This window comes from Rana temporaria, chromosome 9 (genome assembly GCF_905171775.1).
Source record: "Rana temporaria chromosome 9, aRanTem1.1, whole genome shotgun sequence".
Lineage (NCBI taxonomy): Eukaryota > Metazoa > Chordata > Amphibia > Anura > Ranidae > Rana > Rana temporaria.
In genome coordinates this window covers 36,655,340-36,681,413 of record NC_053497.1, presented here as the reverse complement: position 1 = coordinate 36,681,413, position 26,074 = coordinate 36,655,340, and the positions used below count along the sequence as shown (strand labels likewise).

The 26,074-nt window shown below is 43.7% G+C and overlaps 1 protein-coding gene across 1 annotated transcript; it reads right to left on the bottom strand.

The window, feature by feature from the left end:
• Positions 1-7,537: 7,537 nt before the first annotated feature.
• LOC120913312 (rho-related GTP-binding protein RhoU-like) lies at positions 7,538-12,916 on the bottom strand. The gene is made up of 3 exons (XM_040323177.1): positions 12,466-12,916; positions 10,788-10,846; positions 7,538-8,762 (listed from the first exon to the last, which is right to left on the bottom strand). The coding sequence occupies exons 1-3, from the start codon at positions 12,683-12,685 to the stop codon at positions 8,310-8,312; spliced, it is 732 nt and encodes a 243-aa protein (XP_040179111.1). The 5' UTR covers positions 12,686-12,916; the 3' UTR covers positions 7,538-8,309.
• Positions 12,917-26,074: the final 13,158 nt, after the last annotated feature.

Genomic DNA, 26,074 nt, shown 5'->3' with positions numbered 1-26,074 from the left:
CTTAAGTGAAGAAATCCCTAATTGTCACGGGACTAGTGTCCCCATTGGAAGATTTACCCTCTATTGCTGTTATGACAACCCAAAATGTGTGATTTTCCTTCACTTTCACCCTGGGTGATAACAGTAAACAGGATAAATCAAGGATGGATCTCCCTAATGGCGGCACAGACAGCAATAAAAACCTCACAGGGGTTATAATCCCTCCCCACGCTAACTCTTCACGCACTTTATCTAAAACAAAAACATTTGGCCTTTGTTATATTTTAAAGTGGAAGTAAACCCTTCAATTTGATAGTTACAAAAACAGTTAACATTCCCGGCATGCCGGAAATGCTAGCTGTCACATTTGTTTGTGCTCTCAACCAAACTGCCAAACCATCCAATGGCTGGTTTCATAACAGGTCACATGTACAGCATCATGGCAGTTGCAGATTAAACAGAGGTCAAGATGGCCGCTTCCTTGGCTGAAAACGATAGGAGGGTTTACTTCCACTTTAAGTGTTTAGAACTCGTGTCAATTTTTTATTGCTGTTCCTGTTGCCATTCCTTTGTGTGCTGCCAGCCGTCACTGAACCTTGTGTGTGTGGTCCCTACTTGATGCGTTTCGCCCCTCCCACTGGGCAGATCCTGAAGATGCCCAGTGGGAGGGACGAAACGTGTCAAGCAGGGATTTCACACACAAGGTTCAGTGACGGCTGGCATCGCACCAAGGCAGCAATTTTTACCCATATGGCTTTCTTTGCTGTAAGTGCATTTCTTATGTGCATCTCTCTCTTCATTGGCACATGATATACCCATATCATTACAAAGGAGACCTTACCATAGATGTGGATTAAAGACCTTGGCATCCTTTAAAGCTTGCTGTTGGAGGGAGATACCTCAACTATTGATGTAGAATAAAGACCTTGCATATCCAAAGCGTACTGCAGGCGAGTGGGGACCCAGGAGGGGCGCACGGAGTGGCACTTATATGTTTGCATAGCAATTTAATATATTATTGTTTACATATTTATTTATTTACTTGCATATTTAGGAGCAGCGCTGAGTATAATTATGTTGTATCATTTTTAAATTTGTATTGATAAAGAATTTGGATACATTTTAAATGGTATTTTGTATGCATTAGTTGCCAGGAACCTTCAAAATCCTTTTTTCCAATTGTTTCTCCTTGTGAGGACTGAATAATGGGGACTTTCTCTCTCTATAAATGTTTTCTATAGAAGGGATGGTGCCATGGGTTTTTCTGATATAAGGTCCCCCCTACCCGATTACCTAAATAAAAGCTGATCATTTTAAACACCCCTGCCAGTGTTAAAGTGGAGGTTCACCCGAAAACTCAATTTTTAACATTAGATTGAGGCTCATTTTGTAAAGGGAAATCGGGTGTTTTTTTTAAATCGAAGCAGTACTTACCGTTTTAGAAATAGATCTCCGCCGCTTTCGGGTATGGGCTGCGGGACTGGGCGTTCCTATTTGATTGACAGGCTTCCGACAGACTTCCGACGGTCGCATACAGTGCGTCACGATTTTCCGAAAGAAGTCGAACGTCGGTGCGCAGGCGCCGTATAGAGCCGCACCAACGTTCGGCTTCTTTCGGCAACTCGTGACGCGCTGTATGCGACCGTCGGAAGCCTGTCAATTAAATAGGAACGCCCAGTCCCGAAGACCCTACCCGGAAGCGGCGGAGAACATCTATCTCTAAAACGGTAAGTACTGCTTCGATTTTTAAAAAAACACCCGATTCCCCTAGACAAAATGAGCCTCAATCTAATGTTAAAAATTGTTTTTCGGGTGAACTCCCGCTTTAAGTGGTTTGTCTCATCCACTTAAACTGATACATTCTGCTGGAGAGCTTGTGAAAAACAGACTTACTGGCCAGATCACCAGATAAAAAATAGAAGAAAGAAAGATTAAAAATGGAAACGAATACAGCCATCACTTCTAATGCCCCGCATACACACGATTGGAATTTCTGACAAGAAAAGTTTGATGTGACCTTTTGGTCAGAAATTCTGACCGTGTGTAGGCCCCATCGGACATTTTCTGTCGGAATTTCCGACAGCAAAAATTTGAGAGCTGGTTCTCAAATTTTCCGACGGGAAAAGTTCTTGACGGAAATTCTGATCGTCTGTATGCAAATCCGCTCATCGTAGTGTTGTACATCACTGCGTTCTTGGCGGTCGGGATTTCTTCCAATTTTTTTTTGCTATACGGCACTGCATCGTTTTAACTGGCAATTGCACGGTTGTGCGACGTTGTCCCCATACAAAATGTATGTCCTTTTTTCCCACAAATAGAGATTTCATCTGGTGGTATTTGATCACCTCTGAGTTTTTTTTATTTTTTGCGCTATAAACAAAAAAAAGCTGACAATTTTGAAAAAGAAAACTATATTTTTTACATTTTGCTATAATAAATATCCTCCCCCAAAAATGTCTTCATCAGTTTAGGCCAATATGTATTCTTATACATTTTTTTGGTAAAAAATAAAACACAATAGGCGTATATTGCTTGGTTTGCGCAAAGGGTTATAGCGTCTACAAAATAGGGCATTTTTTTTTTTTGTACTAGTTATCCCGGTGATCAACGATTTTTAGCAGGATTGCGGTAGACAGATCAGACTTTTTTTGGGACCAGTGACATTATTATAGTGATCAGAGTTAAAAATAGCCACTGATTACTGTATAAATTACACTGGCAGGAAAGGAGTTAACACTCCCTAGGGACGATCTCTCTCTACTCCCCTGTCAGAACGGGGATCTGTTTTGTGTACATTGGCAGATTATCGTTCTGTCTCTCTGTGGAACAATTGCGGGTGGTCTTAATGAACTGAACAAAATTCAAGCCGAGGATGGTCCTGTGGGCATCCTTCTGCCTGACATTGGTTGATCTAAGATAAGTTGGGCAGAAAATTGTTTGGCCGAATGGCGGCTATATCCTATCAGATGTAATCCCTGTTTGGATAGTCTGACAGCCACTGTGATTGGCTCTTACATTGGTCACATGGTTGGGAGCCTGTCCTGATCAGAAGCTTTGACAGCTCCATCAGTGTGCTGGGAGCACGCTCTTAGCACACAATCTCCTGTCGCCAGGGGTCAAGTCCTGGGAAAAAAAGTGTGGGAACTCCCACCAAAGATCCACTCCCCCACCAAACAAAAAAAAAATAAAAATTATACGCTCATATGCATAATTACTAAACCGCATGTTTTTTTTTTTCGATCCACTGTACCATAGTAATCCAAGTTCTTTCTAAATCCCACGATAACTCGCGACAGACCTCTGCAATGTCTCCCGGGAACAATGACAAAAGCTCCCAGGAGACATTGCGGCATCGAGGAAGTGACGGAATACCCGATGAATCCATATACGGGAAGCGGCCAGTAACAAAGGATTACTAAGGTTCGCCTGCCCCTGCAGTGACTCGAGCTGGGCATCGCCGCTTAGTGAAAGATTAGCTCGGGCGTCACGGCTGCTCTCGGCTGCTCTAGTCCTGCAAAGGGAACGGAGTTCCTGCTGTGAAAAAAGTGCAGGAACTCCGTTCCCACGCGTTCCCGCAGGACTTGAGCCCTGCCTGTCGCCATGAATGCATACGTGCGGTGGCTGGGCGTTAAAGCCCATCTTTCATCATTAGCTCTTTACTATGTACATGAACAGTGTGACACAAGTGTGAATGGTGGAATATTGCAGAATAAAAATATAGGAGCTGCTATTTCTGACTTGTTTTTTGAAGGTGTGAGCCCCAAGGCTTGCATCCTGCTCCCTACTTAGTAAGTCACTTACATGGACCAAGCGTGTTCCTAGAATATGCATCGGCATCTCCGATATGTACAAGCTTGTTCCAAGGCAGTGACTTAGCCGGCAGGAAGTGAAAGATAAAAGGCGCTTGCCATCAAATGTCCCCAAGACTTGTTCATACAAGCGTAAAGAACAGACTTTTTCTGCACGTAATGAATGTTTTGTAAAGCAAATGCCTGTTCTTTACATCAATAGTGAATGGTCTCTAGTACACGCAACACGTTTGCATCACATTGCCTGAATTTTGCCTGCAACATTTGTCAGGTTTTATAACTTGCAAAGCTTGCCAAATGCCTCCATTCAAGTCAATGAAAGCATGCCACAAGTGCTTTTTAAATATTCCCAAGGCTTTTGGCATGCATTTGTGGTGCGCTACAGCAAGGATCTCTCCCAGCTTTCCTTCCCAACGCTAAAACACATAAAAACTAAATGCCTCATACACACGAGCGGAATCTGATGTGAGCTTTTCATTGGAAATTCCGACCGTGTGTATGCTCCATCAGACTTTTGCTGTCGGAATTTCCGCCAGCAAAAGTTTGAGAGCAGGTTCTCAATTTTTCCGACGGTAAAAATTCCTATCGGAAAATCCGTTTGTCTGTATGGAACGGGGAAAAAAACACGCATGCTGGGAAACAATTAGACGCATGCTCTGAAGCATTGAACTTCTTTTTCTCGGCTCGTCGTAGTGTTGTACGTCACTGCTTTCTTAAAGCGGTGGTTCACCCTAAAAAACTTCCACCATGAAATCCAGCATACTAGCGTGAGCTACAGTATGCCTTTATTTTTATTTTTTTGCGCCGTACTCAGTTTAATCCCGTAGTTACGTTTCAGACTCCCCGCGGGGAGTAGGCGTTCCTATGCAGAGGGGAACATGATTGACGGCCGTCTATGGCGCGTCACGCTTTCCGAAAATAGCCGGAGTAGGACTCGGCTCTTCACAGCGCTATACGGCGCCTGCGCACAGACTAGGAGCTGACTGTGCAGACGCCGTGAAGAGCCAAGTCCTATTTCGGCTATTTTCGGGAAGCGTGACGCGCCATAGCCGGCCGTCAATCATGTTCCCCTCTGCATAGGAACGCCTACTCCCCGCTGAAACGTAACTATGGGATTAAACTGTGAGTATGGCGCAAAAAAAAATTAAATAAAGGCATACTGTAGCTCGCGCTAGTATGCTGGATGGCATGGTAGAAATGTTTTTCTTTTAGGGTGAACCCCCGCTTTAACGCTCGACAGTTCTGAGAACTTTTGTGTGACCGTGTGTATGCAAGCCAAGCTTGAGCAGAATTCTGTCAGAAAAAACATCCAACTTTTTTCCCGACAGAAATTCCACTTGTGTGTACAGATTTCTATCTTTGCTTAAACGGATTTTAGATCTACAACTATGAGATGTGGTAAGGTGGGTAAGTGATGACCTATAATTGCCACCACATCCATTGAAGAACACTCACTTATAGTACAGCTGAAAAATTAAGATCATTTCCCGCCTTTTTTTTTTTATGAAAATTTTAATGTTTTCATTTAATAAATTGTCATTCTTTTATATACTGTATGTAGTGTAATTGTCTATTTCAAGCACCCCTAATGTCCCATCAACCTTTTTGTATAACTATGAGACATTTTATATCTCCCAACTTTCCCAACTTGTTTTACTTGTGGTGTAAAAATCTGTCAATAAATGTTATATTTAATTGCCATAGTCTTTAAAGTGGTAAACCTCTCATATATATCTCAGGTTATTCTATTGATTGCTTTAAAACTCTAATATGAATTAGATAAAATCTAAAGGTAAAGTTGAGGTGGGTGGAAAGTACTCAAGAACAATAATGTAATCAGCTCTTGCCCCATAGATATTACCTTTTGTATCACTTGAACCCTCTCTTTCAGATTGTAAGCTCTTTACGGTAAGAATGTATTGAATTGTAATGCAACTGTACTGTATGCCCTCACTATGTAAAGTGCTACGCAAACTCTTGGCACTATACAAATCCTGCATAATAATACAATAATAATAATACAGTATATTGTAGCTTACCAGACTTTAGATGTGGTGGCTGCATTTATTGTTTTTTTTTTTTAGTTCTTTACGTCATTAGCACCTGGTGATCCCTCCACTAAACTCACTTCCTTCCCTAGTTTGACAGAGGTTACTTACTGTACTGTATCTATTGAGAAGCAGTGATCTCACCCAAGGAGAGAACTACAGAAACCTCTCCCTTTCCACATCTCTATAAAATAGATGGGAGGGGCTCTGTAGTTCTCAAGAGATGACTGGTAAGACTGTAGCACAGGAAGCTATTAGTTCATTAGATTTCTAGCAAGGTCAACTGGTATTTTTTTTTTGCGCTTATTGAACAGATATAACAAAATACTTTCGGTGGTTTTCTAACGGACCAAAATAGACAAAGTATTAGGCCCCGTACACACGACCGAGTTTCTCAGCAGAATTCAGCCAGAAACTCAATCAGAGCCGAATTCTGCCGAGAAACCCGGTCGTGTGTACACTTTTGGCCGAGGAAGCCGACGAGGAACTCGTCGAGCCAAATAGAGAACATGTTCTCTATTTTCTCGTTAGTCAATGGGGAAACTTGGCTCGCCGAGATCCTCGGCGGCTTCACAAGGAACTCGACGAGCAAAACGATGTGTTTTGCTCGTCGAGTTTCTCGGACATGTGTACGGGGCCTAAGAAATTAATTGTTAGGGTTTCCATACCCTTTAACCTTTTTGCGCCGGCACCTCCCGGGCCCCTTTAAGGGGTTTTAGATGCCAGGAGGCGGGGCGGGGTTTATGATCATGTAACTACCATGATTGGCTGTCACAGTGATCACATGATCAGATAGCTCCTGATCGCAAGAAGAAATGGGAGCTTTCCATTAGCCACCAGTAACTGTGCCAGGAGCGCGCAGGGCTCGCGCTCGGCACAGCTGTGTCTGCTTATTGGTACGCAAATACACGGCCGCTCTGCGCCAAGGCCAACCGCCGAGAGTTTGCATATTTTCCTAGGGTTTAAGTGATCATTCTACAGCTTTAAATTGGAAGTCCCGGCAAATTCTAATTATATTTAAACCTGCTCCCACCCCTATTCTAAGTCTATTTAACTACCCTGTAATGAAAAGATGTCAATACTTACCTATGACGAGGGCACTCCGGTCACATGATCGGCTTCCAGCGCCAGCTTCAATGTAGAAGAGGGACAGCAAGCAATGGATTCCCCATACTAAGTCTATGGGCAGTTGTTGTCGGCGATCTCTCCTCTTCACTAAAACTGGCCTTTGGAGAGATCGTGTGACCGGACCAGAGCAACCTCAGTATAGGTAAGTATAGATATCTTTCCTTTCACAGGGTAGTTAGAATAGGCTTCGAAAGGGAGCAGATTTAAGTATAGTTAGGATTTGAACTTCTACTATACGTGGCCTACTTAATTGTGGGGTGTAGGAGGGTTATGGCTATTGCCTATATATTACGTATTTAAAGGTGTTCCTTTTTTCCCCATATCTGAAGCCTGGGAGAATTGGTTATGTTTGTGGAAGGAAATCTGCGCAACTGGAGAACACACACACAGAAAAAGCACATACAAGCAGCTTTCACATGGTGTCCTTGGTGGACATCAAGACCCAGGTCCCCAACGCTATAAGAGCACATAGCTGACCACTTTTCAATTGCACTAAGCCTGTTTATTAATTTGCTAAGAATTTTTCTAGCCAGTATGTATTAGTTCACCGTGACAGCAAAGACCAGACAGTACTTTCATTTACAAAAAGTGATTTTATTTGAAAACAGAATCACATGAAATGAGATAATTTTTGTCCCAAACAAATGCTTTTAAAGCTTCATTAAAGAGACGGATAGAAACAGGAATCGGATGTGTTATGGCAAAGGATGACCGCACACTTATATCTATGGAAGAAGCGACTGAAAAAGATTTGAGTAAGCCTAGCCTCCTTCACTGCTACAGAACAACAAGTCCCAGCAGGTCATGATTTGCAGTTTCACAGCAGCTGCAGAGTCTTAGGTTGGCCAAGCAGTCTACTTGGTTTAAACAGTACAAGTGGTCAAGTCATCCTTTAGCTCACAGACACAGGTGTCAATGCTAATACATAGTATTAGAAGCCAATTTTTTGCACGCTCCTTAAAACAGAAGCTATTTAAGAAATTCAGCCACCATCAGAAGGCAGCTTATCAAAATAATCATTATATTAGTCCTGTATAGGCACCATCCTGGTCACCAAGCTTCTTTCTGACCTATTTCATCTCGGAATCTTATCCAGTGTAAACATAGGTGCAATTTGGATATATCCCTCAAAGAATGAATGTCAGAAGGTCGTTATGTAGGTTAGTGTAGTGCCCAGGTACAGTCTCTCCCAAGGGCTTTGTGATTTGTTCAGTCCGTGCCCCACCTCATTTTAATGCACCTGGGAATTTGAGAACATTAGTCCAGGAATGGCCTCTTGTTTGGTCTTGAGTGCTAGCTCTTGTCATAAGGCACTTGGCTGCGAGTCAAGAAAATGGCTCAGAGTCTATACACACACATACTTTTTCCACCAAGCTTTGGATAGCGTTTTCATTTTGCTGGCAGTAGCGGCCACTTTTCTCTCCCTCTGGTTTTGAAGGTCAGAAAAACGGAGGGCAGAAAAGATGGCCATGTCAAACACCTCTTTCAGATTCTTTTGAGTAAGAGCGGAGCATTCAACATAACCCACAGCCCCGATTTTCTCAGCAAGGGCTTTGGCAGAGGATAGGGGTACAGGTTTTTCCCGGTACCGTGCCAGCTGGATCATGATTTTGACGTCCTCCCGAAGGTCACACTGAGTACCCACTAAAACGACTGGCACATTGGGGCAGTGACACTGGATCTCAGAAATCCACTTTTCTGATATATTCTGAAAGGACGATGGGCTGACCACGCTGAAGCACAGGATGACGACGTCGGTTTTTGGGTAACAAAAGTGGCGCAGCTTGTCAAATTCATCCTGGAAAAGTAGAAAAGATTACATTTATTTCTGTTCTTTGAAACCGTAGAGAAAAGTGGACGCTAGAAAGAAACAAATGGGTTTTGTTCCTATTAGTGCAGAATATTACAGACAGAAGAAAGCTATGAGATATAGAACTGACCATCCATTACAGGGTAACACAGACAGAAGGGAGCTATGCAAAATGGAATCTGTTGCTTTCACTACAGGGCCACGTGACTGAGGGGTGTAGAGAATCTGTTCCTTCCACTACTGGGTGACGCAGACAGAAAAGAGCTATGAGGCATGGAACCTGACTCGCTAACTACAGGGTGACACAGTCAGAAGTGGACTATGAGACAGGGAGACTGTCCCTTCCTCTACAGGGTGACACTGACAGAAGGGAGCTATGAGACATGGAGTCTGATGCTTCCACTGCAGGGTGAAACAGAAAAAAGGGAGCTATGAGACATGGAACCTGACCCTCCCACTACAGGGTGACAGACACTACTTGGGTGCTTTGAAACTTGGAACCTGACCCTCCCACTACAGGGTGACACAGATAGTTGAGTGCTTTGAGACTTGGAACCTGACCCTCCCGCTACAGGGTGGTACAGACAGTTGGGTGCTTAGAGACTTGGAACCTGACCCTCCCGCTACAGGGTGATACAGATAGTTGGGTGCTTTGAGACTTGGAACCTGACCCTCCCGCTACAGGGTGGTACAGACAGTTGGGCGCTTAGAGACTTGAAACCTGACCCTCCCGCTACAGGGTGACTCAGATAGTTGAGTGCTTTGAGACTTGGAACCTGACCCTCCTGCTACAGGGTGGTACAGACAGTTGGGCGCTTAGAGACTTGGAACCTGACCCTCCCACTACAGGGTGATACAGATAGTTGGGTGCTTTGAGACTTGGAACCTGACCATTCTACTACAGGGTGACACAAACAGTTGGTTGCTTTGAGACATGGAACCCGGACCGTCCCACCACAGGGTGACACAAAAAGAAGGGAGCTATGAGAAATGTGTTTTTTCCCCTTCCACTATAATGTGACGTAGACAGGGTGCATTGGGACTGCACTGAGCAGCCTTGTCTAGTCCCAATGCAGGACAAGACAGAAAGCCTTGTTCCCTATGAGGCCAGTTCACAAAGTGGGCTGAAAAAACAATACTTGCAGCACTTTTTTCAGTACAATGTGGTGCAATGCAATCGATTTATTCCCACAATTCTTTCGCTAACAGATCTGTACCATAACAGTCTAACAAAAAAGTAAACGATGTGCGATGTGCTGGTATTAGCACAGTGGCATTGTTTCCTCCCAGCAAACCCTTCGATATGGACCCTACCACCCAGAGTGACAGTGGCAGCAGGGAACAATAAAATGTAAATTATACGCCAGGATTTATTGTTTATATTTTAATCTAGGACAGCATGTCACTTTGAAGGGTAACATGAAATACAAGAGAGCTATGAGATAGGCAGTCTGTCCCTCCCACTGCAGGGTGACAGACGGAAGGGATCTATACAACATGGAGTCTGTCATTTCCATTACAGGGGGGACATAGATGGGAGGATCTATGTGACATGGAGTATGCGCCTCCCTCTGCAGGGGGACACAGATGAGAAGATCTATGTGACATGGAGTATGCACCTCCCTTTGCAGGGGGACACAGATGGAAGGGCTCTATGTGGTATGGAGTGTGCACCTCTGCAGGGTGGTTTAGATATAAGAGAATTAGGAGATGTGGAATCTGTCCCTCCTACTGCAGGGAGATACAAACAAAAGAAAGCTATGAGGCCTGGAGTCTACTTGTCCCACTGCAGGGTGACAGCAATAGAAGGGAACCATGAAACATGGAGTCTGCTTGCTCCGTACCTGCACTGCTAAACCACACCGTACCTGACATACCCAAGCTTAGAAGAACTGTGTCAAGTTTGGCGTGCCCCTCCCTCCTCTGCAGGGTGACGCACTAACACAGAACTATGAGCCGTAGAACCGAGCTATCCCCATATACATGACATTCCTAGCTTGACTGAACTCTTACCTGGCCTGCGGTATCACACAGCTGCAGCTTCACTGGGGTGTTGTCAACTTGCACCAGAGCTGCAAGAAAGAAAAAAGAAAACATTAACATACATAGGATTAGTGCCCCCTGTGTAGCGGGGGCCCCATCACCCTGGGCTGTTGTATACTGCTGATTGGAAAATGATGTCATTCTGTTTGCCCTGGGGAGGAGTTGGCAGGACATGACCTTTCATTGTGGACCCTGGATCTGCATACAGACAGAGTGCTGCATTGTGCATGAATTACTCTTTACTTCCTCCATGGACAAACCAGTAAAACCAAGCAATATAATAAAGTGATGGGGTTATAAAACCATTATGTAACACTATATTGCTGAGACAATGAAGTAAAATGACACCACGCCATGTTATAAATGTAATAACACAGAAACTATAGTAAAATTGTTATTACGGGCACATGAATATTATCTAGATAAGGGCTAAAAAAAATACAGCATTTGCATGGGCAGAGCTGTGATGTGCGACGCTATGGCAAGTTACATAAGATCTAGTCCGAACCAGTTACAAAAAATATTAGCCTTAAAGATACATTCTTGGTTAGCAGAATCGTAGAAACAAGAATTCCCCCCAGGGGCGACTTACAATAACCCCAATATCGGATCACTTTCTCAAGTATCCAGAAAATTGAGTACTGTCCGTGATACTTTTTTTATTTGCACTAAAAATTTATTTTTCAGGACATTTTGCCCTGAAAAATTGTATGTTAGTGCAAATAAAAAAAGTATCACTGACAGTACTCAATTTTCTCTATCACAATTGCACTAATACGGCTACAATCACAAGTATCCAGAACAGGTAACTTAGCCTGACCTAGTAATCAGAATATAGCAAAGCCAGCAAACAGGTTAAATGCAAATAAATAATCTTTGGGACCCAAATATATTGCATACACAATGGGTCACCAGACGTGAATCGAGCGACCAGATTGTTTCAGTATACGTGCATATGTATTTACAGATGGTTTGAAGGATCTAACACAACAACCTGGCCATGTATGGAGCGTGAGCATTCGTAAAAGATCACTGACAAACTTGGGAAACTTGACTTGTGTCCAGTTGTCAATGTGGTTAAGATGCAGATTAAATCTAATACTTTAAACCCAATGGAAAGCTTACCCAACTGGGATATGCCGGACTATACACAGGGCCTATTTTTCAAACAAAATGAACACACTTTTCACTTTTTCACAATTCTCGGAATTTGGGAGTGAACAAATAAAGGTAGCATTTTGGGTCACTGGTTTGATTAATCCGGTATTGTTCCCGAATCCCGATCATTTGAACATGAAACAGGAGAAGATATTCCTTAGATTGCAAGTTGCTCTCCCATATTACAAATCTTTCTCAGAAGCTACCACCTGGAGAGAATGATTTACCAACAAACTAAAAAATGTAACTGAAATTTTCAATTTTTACTCTGTAGCAGTGTTTTTTGTTACTGAATCATTACGTTTGCATTCAAGAAATCAAACACTAAATATTAAAATGTATTTAACCCCAGTTTTGCGCTTGTTGGTGAAAACCAGTACCTCCAAGGGAGAGATCATTTAAATCGGATACAAGGATAGGAAACACCTAATTTTTACCTATTAAGTCAACTTGATCATTTCCACCACAATACAGTCAAGAGTGAACCTACCTGAGAAGTCATCGAACGCCGTAGGAATGTATCGAGTCGGGTAGCCATTGGTGGTGTAGCTGACCAGAAGGCTGGTCTTGCCCACCGCACCATCTCCCAGAAGCACGCATTTCAGGTTCCTCTCTTGACACCCATCTGTAGGTAGAGGCTTAGGATTGTGTGGTGGCACAGGGGGTGCAAAGTGTGACGTGTACTCCATGGACAGGTCTTGAGGGGGCATGGTCCTCTGGTTAAAGGGTGTCCACCTTGCCAGGTCTGCACAGGTATTCTGACCAGGAAGGCAGAGAAGACTTTTTAAAAAGGGCTTTTTTTTTTTCTATCCCCCTCCCTCTTTGTGAAAAAGACACCCCTGCACTCCTGGGAACTCAGCAGGCTGAGAGCTGGGATCAGGAGAGGGAGGAGCTGTAGACAGGCTTGGATAATCAATGTGGAGAGATGAAGAGGACTAAAGGATTTGAAGCGGTTGGGGGAGGTGAAAGCAAAGGGAGGAGGGGAGCTCTGGGGGGTGGGATAGAGAGCTGTGCCTCTCACAGGACGCTTTTGCATAGAAATGGAAAAAAGGGATTGTGCTCTGTAAAGTTGGCTCACACAAACACTGCTCCCTCTAAGCTAGGACAGGGTAATGGAGGAGTTAAAGCTTGCAGCTCTGCTCCACCCTGAAGGCTGCATTGAGGATCTGCTGTTTCTGTCCTGCACAATGGACTCTGAACTTTAACTCTCTCCTTCCCTTCTGTCAGCTTTTAGAGAAGGGACAACATCCTGCTTTAGTGCTTTGTCAGTGTTATCGTATTATTTTCTACTTTAAACAGCTGGTAACCTCTACTGCGTGTGTCAGAAGCCCAAAAAGTGCGTAGACTTATTCCCCATACTTGTTAAAAGTGTATGAAGGTTCTAAACATTTGATTGACAAGAAACTTTCTTAGTGCCGGTTCACACAGGGGTGGCACGACTTCCGGGGTGACTCGACCAGGCGACCTGAAGACCACTTCCAAGGCGACTTGCAAAATAACTTCTGTATAGAAGTCAATGCAAATCGCCCCGAGTCGCCCCCTAAGTCGTACAAGAACCTTTTTCTAAGTCGGAGCGACTTGCGTCGTTCCTATTAGAACGGTTCTATTGACTACAATGGGACGCGACTTGTCAGGCGGCTGTGACGAGTCGCCCCAGTGTGAACTGGGTCTTACTTTCTATAAGATATCTTGTTGGCTGAAATGTTCACCTAAACTAACGTGAAGACGGTATCCCAAATCAAATATGTCAAAGTACCTGTAGAGTATTTATAAGTTAAACAAAATTGCTACATTTTAAAATACTAAAGTAAAAAGTTTTGCACGTGCACATGGGAATCAAAAAGTTGTTTGCTGCAGTATGAAGCATTTACATTCACACATGAGCACTTTGTCATGCAATTCCAAAGCGCAACAATGCTCAAAATGAAGAATCCCAACATTCCCAAGTTCACACCTAAGCATTGTATTGCCTATCACCTCTTGCGTGAAGTTTGAAAAAGTGCATGAGCTTCTTAGGGGCTGAATTGCGCGCTTTGGCTTTTTAGGATTTACTCACAGCAACTGAAAATTAAGGGCCAGATCCACATAGATAGGCACCGGCGCAGCGTATCAGAGATACGCTACGCCGCCGTAACTTACTTGGCTTTGTTTCAAATCCACAACGAATTTGCGCCGTAAGTTACGGCGGCATAGTGTATCTCTGGCGGCGGAATTCAAATCCGCGATTAGGGGGCGTGATTCATTTAAATAAAGCGCGTCCCCGCACCGAATGAACTGCGCATGCTCCGTTTCTAAATTTCCTGCCGTGCATTGCGCGAAATGATGTCGCAAGGATTTTTTAAACTTAGACGTGACTTACGTCCATCCCGATTTACGGACGACTTACGCAAAAAAAAGAAAAAATTCAAATTTCGACGGCCATACTTAACATGGCAAATATAACTATACGCCGCAAAAAAGCAGCTTTAACTATACGGCGGAAAAAGCCGACTAGAGACGACGTAAGAGAATGCGACGGCCGCGCGTACGTTCGTGGATCGTCGGAAATAGCTAATTTGCATATCCGACGCAGAAAACTACGCAAACTCCACCCAGCGGACACCGAAGTATTGCATCTACGATCCGAAGGCGTACAAAGCTGTACGCCTGTCGGATCAAACCCAGATGCCGCCGTATCTTGGTTTGAGGATTCAAACTAAAGATACGACGCGGGAAATTTGAAAGTACGCCGGCGTATCAGTAGATACGCCGTCGTACTCTCACTGTGGATCTGGCCCTAAGCGTTTTTACGCATTTTTATCAGGTGCTTCCGTGCGACCAAAAACATGCGAATCTGCTCCTGTACTGTATGTCACACATACAAAAGCACCCACAAATGGCTCCAGGTCACCTGGTTAAGGTGAATGGGGGCTCAATGTTCTATTCCTCTAGTGCGGAAAAGAGAATAAAATTAAATATTGGTTTCTATGCCAGCAGCACTCATTTTTATTTGCTCAATTTTTTATGAATCTGCCCAAAAGAAGTAAAGTACTCACTAGACAGTGGTTGTTCTTCTCAAAGCAATCCAACTGCCAGCAGCTTGAAGTGATCTCGTCTACGGCTTAAAAAAAAGTAGAGGTTCCTTGAAACAGAAGAGGTTTTATGAGCCTTTCCCAACCAGGGTTCCGTGGAACGCTAGAGTTCCTCAAGAAGTTGCTAGGGGTTCTTTCAGCAATGAGCATCTTCTGCCTCTCCGATAAGTAACCACTGACACCAATGATCCTTTTAGCTATCTGTAAGGAGGACATTCTTCCCACTGACCACCAGTGTATGGAGAATTCTTCCCATTGACCATCATGATAATGTACCATTAGTTAGAGATATAATAATTAGCAGGTGTTCCCTAAGCCCCCAATGGTTTATATATTCATCTTGTTATTGACTCATGTCTATTATGTTTTTTTGCGTTCCAGCATTGCCTACTTTATCAGACTCTACAACACTAAACGCTTCCAGGAAAATCAGATCCTGTGTACCTTGCTTTGCGCTGTGATTCCATCCTACTACCCATATGTCAATGCGTCAGAGGATGGAACCACAACACGAGACAAGGGCACACAGGTATCCGACACTACCAGAAGTGTTGAGTGCTGAAGAGTTTCACAGAAGTTTCATCTGTAGAATGGAGCAAGGGTAGGGGACACTGGCTGCCAACGAGGTGAATATAATACCGTATTTATCGGCGTATACTGCGCACTTTTTTGCCCTGAAAATCAGGGCAAAATCGTGGGTGCGCGGTATACGCCGATACCCGCTTTCCCGCACCGAGTTTTGAATACTACGCCGACATATACCGAGCGCAGTACACTCGGGTATAGTCGGGCAGTCTCGGCTCCTTCCGCGCTCACGTCCTGGACGTACAGGACGTCAGCGCGGGTAGCCGAGCATTGCGACAATACACGAGTGTACTGCGCTCTGTATATGTCGGCGCAGTATTCAAACTCGGCGCGGGAAACGAGCGGGGAGGACGCGAGGATGCCGAAGAGGACACCCGACCCGCCGAAGAGGACACCCGACCCGCCGAAGACGGACGCCGGACCCGCCGAAGAGGACACCCGAAGCCGCAGAAGGACGCCGGACCCGACGAGGCCGCCGATGGACGCCGCGCAAGACACCAAAACTGTAAGTACAAAAAAAAACAAAAAAACTTTTTTTCCACAGGATTGGGGGCCACTTTAGGTGTGCGCGGTATACGCGGGAGCGCGTTATACCGCGATAAATATGTTACTTCTAATGCAGGGGATATTTATTTGGAATTTTGTAATGGGTATGGTCACTTATGCCCGATACACACGATCCGATTATCAGACGAATGATCGTCCGTTTTGTTTTGTATGCTAATCTTACGTCGAATCTGATGAGTTTACTAGTCATGAAAATTCTTGTACGGCAGAATAAAAAATCGGAAGTGATGTCATGTGTTGTAATGCATTTGTATTGCATTTTCGAACGACAGCTGTACTGATTAAACAAAGTTCGTACGATCTGTCATTGTACGAAAAAAAAATGTGTGCATGTCCGATAGAATAAAATCGGAATGAACTGTTCTGATCGGCTCTCGGAAGCTCTGTACTAACGATCCGATTATCGTACGATCGTTTTGAAAGCGGCATTTTTCGTACGATTTTCGGATCGTGTGTGTACGGGTCATAACTCTCACTTTTCTTATGTCCGTGCACACAAACTTACACGATCTGCAGATGGCTTGTGCAAACACTGAAGAACTGTCCAAACTTCATGAAATCACAGGTACCAAACAACATGCACCCATTGGTTACAGGTACATTAAACATGGGCCTCAATTCAATCAGCTAAAACTATCGACATTTGTTGTAACAATCTTTATTTTTATCAGTGAAAGAGTAAAATGATTATCACATGGGTACAAATGACATGCAGTATCTTATGGTCATGGTAAGTACTATATGATTTTAACTTACAGTGTGTTTATAATCCCTAAGTGCTTCTTCTATTCATGAGTACATTACTGTATGTGCATACTTGGTGTGGACTCCACCTTAGTGTTAATGGCTCCCTGTGGTTCTGTATCCATTTGTGTGAGTGATGACAGAAGAAAACAGATCTTCTGGTTGAGTTTTTTAACTAGGTTTTCATGAGAACCCTTTTGGGAACCATTTAGTCTATTACGAATAGAGTATGAGCTGAGCCTTAGTACAAACTATCAATGTTGACAATTTTCCCTTGCTCTTGGACTTTTTTAGAGTTACTAATTATTTTTCCCTTGTAGCATGTAGAACTTGAAGAGACAGGCACTTTGTTGAATGGTCTAGATGTAATACCAGGATTCACCATCAGGTGGTGCTACAGCTCAAATGTTAAACTGTTGGGACAGGCTGTAGTGAAATTGAGTAGGTGTAGCAGTGAGGACCCTTGTGTTTCTACGCAAAGGAGTCAAAAGCAAAGAAGTTTTTGGTAATGAACCAATTTTTTTTTATTTGTAATTAAGCACCTGCATTCTATTTCACCTCTTTGTATTGAAATACAACTGCAGCTTCATGCAAATGTTTTGAGGCCAGCAGCTGAAATGATTACGTCATATTGACATCCTGCCTGCAATTACATGCAAACTAATAGTAACACAAATCTCTTTCCCATGGAAGTCAATATGCTCTTCCAATCAATTGGCCAGCCTTCTAAAAAAAAAGGCAAAGAATATGCGGAATTTTATGGTTATTGAGTGTTTAGTCATGGTATTCTTGTGCCACGCATGTAAGGAACAGCTGGTGCCACACTCATATCCCACAGGCCTACATTGTGTGAAAAGATTGTTCATGGAGCCAGTGGTGTGTAGAACGGATCAGTAACATTGCAGAGAAATCCTCACATGCCCAGCTGTCAATCAACTTTCCGAAGTCACTGCAAGAGATGTTTAGCTTTAGATGAGGTAATGGTGGTGCACCTTCGTAAGGCAGTGCTCAACAGCAGTGGTCTCCAAACTGCGGCCCGAGGGCCGGATGCGGCCCTTTGCTTGCCTTTATCCGGCCCTTGGGGCACTATTCCTCCCACTGATACATGGCACTATTCTGTCATCTGACACCGACAATGGAGCACCATTTCTCCCACTGACACAATTAATAGAGCACTATTACTCCCTATTAAACCAGCAATGGGGCACTATTCCTCCCCCTAATACCAGATGTTCACCAACAATGATGCCAGGAAAATTTCTACTCACGCTGGCCAAAGTCCGGCCCTCCAAGAGTCTGAAGGACAATAAACCGGCCCTTTGTTTAGAATGTTTGGAGACCCCTGCTCAACAGTAATGTTAAAAAATACTTATGTAACAGCTCCTGATACAATCAAAAATGATGGTCCTAGATGCAGCAAATGTCTATTGTGTATAACCATTTGATTTTTCAAAGAAAAATAGACATGCCAGAAGATTGTCCATCCTGTGGAAAAGGACTTAAAAATTCGAGATTTGCATTGAGTATTATCTTTGAGTTTTAGATTTTATTGAAGATAAAAAATAATTGGAACAGAACAGGTAGTAAAGCTGTTGACAAATTACAATAGGGTGTTGACGGTACAGGGCAACCAGGGTTCTGTGGAATCTTAGGGTTCATCCAGAAATTGCTAGGGGTTCTTTCAGCAATGGGCAAATTCTGTTTCTCGAGTAGGTAACCATTGCCACCAATGATCTTTTTAGCTATCTGTAAGGGGGGGATTCTTCCCAACGGGCACAAATATATTCTTCCCAGTGACCATTATACTAATGTACGGAGGAGCCCTAAGGCCATCCTAAAAAAATTAAACACAATTCTGAATTTTAAAGTCAGAATTCTGAGATTGAAAGTCAGAATTCAGATTTTCAACGTCAGAATTCAGATTTTCAATGTCAGAATTCTGAGATAATTCTGACATTTAGTCTCAGAATTCTCATTTTGAAACTCGTAATACTCACTTTGACACTCAGAATTCTGACTTTGAAACTCAGAATTGTGATTAATAAATTTTAGGATGGCCCAAATTTATAATCTCAAAATTCTGATTTTGAAACTCAAACTCTTCCATACATATGTATGTATATATAATATGTATGTATATATAGTATGTATGTATAATAATTATTAGTAGGTGGTCCATGAAACCAGAGAGTTATTTCAAGGGCTCCTCAATGTTACAAAGATTGAGGATATCTGGTATGAAGTACACTTACTGAAGTAAGCATATATTGTAGATTAGGGTTTTAATTTGTAGTTCGGGACAATCATGATTGATGTTCTCTAAACATAACACTGATTTTCCACCTGTCGGGGTGTGCTACAAGGCAAAATACCACAGTGTGGTCTTTATACAAATTGTGTGAGAAGTAGTGTTTGAGGGTCATAATATTTAAGACCCTGATTACACAGCAATTTTTTCAGCAAGGTTCTGCTAAAGATCTTCTGTGTTTCTCGGATGAACAGATGTTCCATTGTAAATATTCAATTTCCATAAACTGCTCTTGTGAGCCTGTAGTCAGGCATACACCAAAAGAATCAAACGTTCATGCAGAAATTCAGAATATTCTCTGAATACATTCAATAGTACTATTATGGAATTTCCAATTTCATAAAAAACTCAGAAAATTTCTTGTTTAACATGCCAATGTTTTGAATTCTAAATTCAATTTCAGTACAATTATTCCTGAATGAAAATCACAATCACTGTTAGAATTTTATTTGTTTGTTCGCCTTCAATTTTTCTCGTCTCTATGGTCGAAAAGTTTGTAATTTGTTTTCCTTAATCTGAAAATTCTTCCAAAAACAAAATTATTTCCAAAAAAAGGACAGATCCCTAAGGCCCCGTACACACGTCCGAGAAACTCGACGGGCAAAACACATCGTTTTGCTCGTCGAGTTCCTTGTGAAGCCGCCGAGGTTCTCGGCGAGCCGAAATTTCCCATTGAACAACGAGGAAATAGAGAACATGTTCTCTATTTGGCCCGACGAGATCCTCGTCGGCTTCCTCGGCCAAAAGTGTACAGACGACCGGGTTTCTCGGCAGAATACGGCTCCGATCGAGTTTCTGGTTGAATTCTGCTGAGAAACTCGGTCGTGTGTACGGGGCCTTACTCAACAATTGGCAAGAGCTGTGTGGAACTCAAAACATGGCGTCCTGCCTTGTCCTCCCTGCAAAGATAACGACAAAAGACACATGATCAAAATATCATACAAAAAATTCCGCTTTTGAAGCTATTGTACGATAATCTGATCGTTAGTACACAGCTGTCTTCCAAAATGTTCCTGAAGGGACAACATTTTTTCTCATACGATACCACATCGTACGATTTTCGTTTAAACAGTACAGATACAATACAAACACACTACAGCACATTACATCACTTCCACATTTTTATTCCGTCATACGAAAATTTTCGTACTTTAGTAACCTATTCGTTTTCGATATGGAAATTAGCATCCAAAAAAAACAGAAGATCATTCGTCCGATAATTTAATTGTGTGTACTAGGCTTTACGGTAAAGGATTTACCTTTATCTTAGAAAAATGGATGTATTTTGGTGAGCCCACTTTGCACCAGTGCAGTGCTTTCATATGCGTATAAAAAGAAAATACAGCATGCTGCATTTTTTATTTTATTTTTTGCAGGTAAGCGTATTGAAAAGTATGTAAATGCACCGAAAATGCATATAAATACAACCAGTAACAAAAAAATAGCAAATAATGCCTAAAAAAGCACTGCAGATGCACCGCAAATGCATGTAAACGTACATGCAAAACCGCAAAATAAAGTGGGGATTGTGGTGTACTGGAAAGAAGCCCTGATTGTAGTGGCAGATATAGTCGCGTATACATGCATTTAGAGTTTCCAATCGCATTCTTGACGCTCAGAAATCTTCTCTTGCCATTCACACACAGTGTGAATGGCACCTTTTGAAAAACCTTCACATGCATTTACACGTGTTTGTAAATGTCCTCTAAATGCATTAAAAAAAACAAAAAAAACAGGTTTGACAATGCCAGGGCGAACGAGGCCTTAGCCAGCAAGGTTAGAAGGCTGTAGGCTCTGTGTCCTTTGTAAAGAATCTGCTCGGACTTGTCCGGCGTGTATATTGATCATGTGATTGTCACAGGGTAATGCGCTCTATTTAACATGTGGCAAATCCATCACAAGTCACACGGATATCCCCTCCACTCAGAATTATCACCCGAGGTGTGAATTGCGACACTTTGCCAGGCGTGCCCTCAGCATCTGTCCACCCCTGCCCCCCCCCCCCCCCCGGCTCCACACACACAACAGCTGTGTACTGAGGTAAAAGCCCACCCAGTATGTGCTTATCCAAACACAACTACTAAAACTAGATGGACATGGCATGGGCCATCCCTGTCCTGAGTCATACAGTATATTCCATATTGTGTCACTGGAGATTTCGTTTGTTTTGTGGAAAAAGTTGGCGCGGTTGTATTTCACACAAAACAGGCAAGTTGTCGTGTGCCAGTGTGTTCATTTGGTATTCGTGCAAGTTGTCTGACAGAAAGCATAAAAGCCTGTATCACATTTTCGCCTCATGTAACCCAAAGGAACTGCATGTGGTACAAAAGATTTCTGTGTTACTTCAAAACAGCGGCCAGTGCATGCTGTGCGATCTGAGTCAAAGGTGGACCCCCCCATTGGAATCAAAAGACATTCAAGAAAACGTTATTTTCAGTGCAGGCGTATGTGTGGCTTACATTTAGGCCTTGTTAGCACTAGGCAAACTACAGCATACACCAAGGGTGTTTTTTTTTTTGTTTTTTTTTTCGATTGTAATATATTTATTGAGTTACATATCATTTTCTGGTGCTGTGTGATGCCTTTTAATGTAGCTTTCTCAGGTTGTAATTGCCCAGCGCTTTGTTGTCCTTCGATAAGGCATGCTTGGTCAGGGCTCTGGGCATCAGAACGCTTATGGCACTCTTGATATCCTTTGATAATATTGTCTTTCTGTGTTCTCGTAGCATTCGTTTTCCTGCTTCAATTATCATCTTGTCACACAGGTTTTTAACAAATGAGGACATGGCACTCCGAGCTTTGGTGGACATTCTAAACTTGGGGCGAAGACCTGTGCGGACCTTCCTAAAGCGGAAGATGTAGGAGACAGGTCTGCGTTGCTTAGAAGGTGTTTGTATAGGAGCTCTGCTTGTCATCCGTCGGCCATGAGTCTGACGCTTGACAGGCGTCCGATTCTTTCTAGGTTGAGCCATCTTTAAATGAGCTTGAGTGATTCTTGTATCCTCAATGGCCACAGAGATGGTCTCCTTGGACAAAGGAATGGTAGTTGTGGAAGTTTAGCTAAGAAACCTCTTCCTCAAGGCAGCTTGGTCCAACGCGTCTCGATTCCTCCAAAGCCAACTCCAACTGTTCACCAAGGGTGTTTTTACCATCCACAGGTGTTCTGTGCATCTCTGTGCCAGCAGTTCCATTTATGTCATTTGGGATGCAGCGGATGCACAGCAACTGTTTAAAAAGAAAAAAAAAACAGAATGTGCTAGTATTTCATCACATACTACCACTTACCTTGGAACGAAGCCATCCAGCACTGTGCTGTCCCTGCTGAGAGGGCAGACATCTTCCCCCGGTGATTCATCCTGCGCATGCACACAGGATCCCTTGGTTCCGGCACAAAGCTCTGAGGCTGGGTTCATACCTCTCTATGGAGCCGGTTGACATATCTCTGTTGCGGCTGCAGATCGGCTTGCACATGAAAGCTGTGCGTCTTTGTCTCCGTTTTAGGGCCGAATTCAGGTAAAAATTTGTCCCTGATTCGTCCCTGAAAGGGAGAACAGGGACGCACCGGACCCCTGCTGCGAGCCGCATCGGTATTAGGTGGGAACCCAGCCTGAAGGTCCGACAAGGTATGATGGACCTTCTTCAGAGCTCATGCCCTGGTGATGTCACCAGCTGCATCCTGATTGAATATCCAGGGCCGATCCTAGGGTCACAGGCGCCTGGGTGCAGAAATATTTCTTGCGCCCCCACATGGGAGTCGTCATTTTACTAACTTCTCCCTTTTACAAATGTTTCTATGGCAATGACTCAACCACAGAGATGCTCCCCCATGAAGTCTTCATTAACCTGGGATCCTTACATGATCTCTTAACAATAATCAAAATACAGGAAGAGAAGCAGAGTACTTTATTGGGACCTGGAGAAGGGCCTCTGTGATGGACACAGAGAGGGCTTCTGTTAGAGAGTCTGTTAGATGTTCGGCGCCCCCACCTCTGCAGGCGCCTAGGTGCAATGCACCCTGTCTAGGATCGGCCCTGTGAATATCTCCTAAACGGTGCCGATTTAGGAGATGATCATCTTACCTACATGTAAGCTTTATTATAGGCTTTCCTGTAGGTAAAAATAACAAAGTAGGGTTTACTACTGCTTTAAGCAACTTGGTAACCAGTTGTGGGCCATAATGAGTGGAGCGGGCGGATCGCAGGTAGGTGTGCACTCTGATTATGCAGAGCGGACATGGACACAGCCCATTCTACTCTATAGAATCCACTCTACTCTTTTTTTTTTTGTGGATCGCATTGGAGGTAGGTGGTGGTGTATACAGACACAAGTCTGTTTACATCCGCCGCACCTTAGAGGTGAATGGAGGGTCTGATTTGGTCAGACTGATCGTGCGAAAGGGGCCAACGGCTGCTTTCATACTCATGCGCTGCGGTTTACCCACAATGCAGGTGCAGTGCAGTGCACCTCTGGCTTTCCTGCAGGTTAGCTTTATTTAGCCAAAGAATTGTGCTATATTCTGCAGGTGTGGTGCACTTTTAGAAAGCTCACCAAACTCACAGGTAATAACAGAGGTCTATGGCTCAGTGCAGGTAACCCTCAGATGCAATTCTCTACACCTGCGGATCAGTTTGAAAGCAACCCAGTACCCACTGCAGAACAGATATGCCCAAATATACACTGTGGTTTTAGTAATAAACATACCTTTAATAACAGTCTTCTATTCGGGTATCGCTGGCTGATGCTGTCCCAGGCATAGTGCACTTGGTATCACTCTGCCTGTGACAGTATCTGGCGCTATACAGGAATCAGCGGCTTATGCGGCTCTGCTCCGCAGCCGATTGCTTCCTCTACCACCAGCTTCAGTCACAACACTGATGCTCTGGTATGGCAGGTCCGAAACCCACATTCTAGGCTTGCCAACCCACCATCCTAGAGCAGGAGGTCATGGGCCACATCAGAGGGCTCAGCGGGCCACTGGTTGGGCACCCCTGGCCTGCATAGAGATACATGGAACACCAGATCATCCCTGTGTGGGTAAACACAGCTCTCACATGGGTGTACACGGTAGTAGTCTAAAGCCTGGTACAAACGATCAGATTATTGGACAAATGTTCGTAAATTTTTTGTTGGATGCTAGTCTCAAACTGAAAGTGAAGAGGGTACTCACCATCAGAATTTTTTTTCGACGACAGAATTCAATGTCAGAAGTGATGTAATGTGTTGAATTGTTTTGTACGTGTTCTTTCATTTCTGAGCATGCCTAGTCTTGCTCTTCAGTTTGTTTGTTTTTTTGGCAGAATATTGTACTAATGAAAAGAAAATCGGACGTTGTGGTCACATCAGACAGAAATTTTGGAGCCTGCACATCCAGTTTTTGTCTGACGAAAATTCGTAATCGGCTGTCAAAAGCAGCATACTAACGATCAGACAATTGGCAGATCATTTATCGGATGAAATTTTACTTTAGATTTTCTGACTGTGTGTACGGGCCAAAGGCTTAGGTCACCTTTGCCACAATGTTTTATGTTACAACCATATTTAGGGTGTAAAATAAAAAATCCTGCAACCTCAAAGTCCCCCAAACATTGGAGCTGAAGGAGAGAAATCCGTAGATTCCCCCATCCATGCAAAGCAGCATGAATAGGGGAACCTCCTGCTGCCAGCTATTGTATTCTGACAGCCAGTTGATTGGCTGCAGTCATTGTTTGCTGACTTTTTTCCACCCGACTCTTTTAATACTTAATTTAATGCTGGGTGGTGTCAACCAGGCCAACCACAGCTCAAATTTCGTCCTATTCTCAGGAATCAGCTGAAATGTAAAGGGTTACTTCACCTTTACCAAAAAACTGCCTATGCAGATAAGGGGCGTCTGTAGATGAAAACAAACCTGTGTAGCTCTGACTTAAGTTGAATAAAGAAAGGCACGGAGCAACGCAGTTGGGGGAGGGGCCGCATGACAGGGAGGGACCGGCAGTGATGATTGGCCGGTTTGAGGTAGGGGAGGGGCTGGCTTGGTAGAGGGGCGGAGGCGGCAGAAGGTCCTGGCGTGGAGGAAGTGACGTGGGTCACTCCTCCATTTTACAGCCAGGGAGAAGCTTCCCACCCACCCTCCCCGGTTTTAGGCAGGCTAGCGGGCGTGTTTTTGGGTCTCTGTAAGACTAAAAAGTCTGGTAGTTGGGGTAAGGAAAAGTTTGTACCCATACGTGGTATGGGAGGTTAGGGTGTACCTTTTGGTTGGCGGGTGTTAACCAGGAAGGGGTTAAAGGGTTAAGGTCACTGAGGACGGTTATACTGCCTCCAAGTCGGTGTCTTGCGGCTGAGGCCTAGGTTAGAAGTATTGTCCCAGTGTCCAAGTTCGAGAGGGATGGTCCTTTTGACCACCAAGGGTTTAGATAGGGTATATATAGTTATTTAAAAGCTATTTAAAAAGGTTATTTATGTTAATGTTATTGGTTAAATAAAGAAGGCAGGAAGGCCAATTTTACTCCACAACGTGGTCCTTGGTATTATTGGGGTTAGTGGGGTAGTACATAAAGGGGGTGGTAGCATAAGGGGTTAAGGGGTCACTAGGATCGGTCCTTAACATGTCATGCCCTTGCTATAGGTGTAGGTCATTTACAAACCTTTCTAAGCCTGACTGGAATACTCCCAGGACATTGCTAGGAAGTTGCTAAGTGAGGTCTAGTCATTACTACTCACCTCCTCCATCACAGGAGTGAGCTCTCAAAGGCTCGCTCCAAAGTCCAGGCAAAGCCCAATAGCACATCTGCTATGGTTGCCACCTGTCCAGGATTCACCCGGACAGTTCGGGTTTGAAATCATGC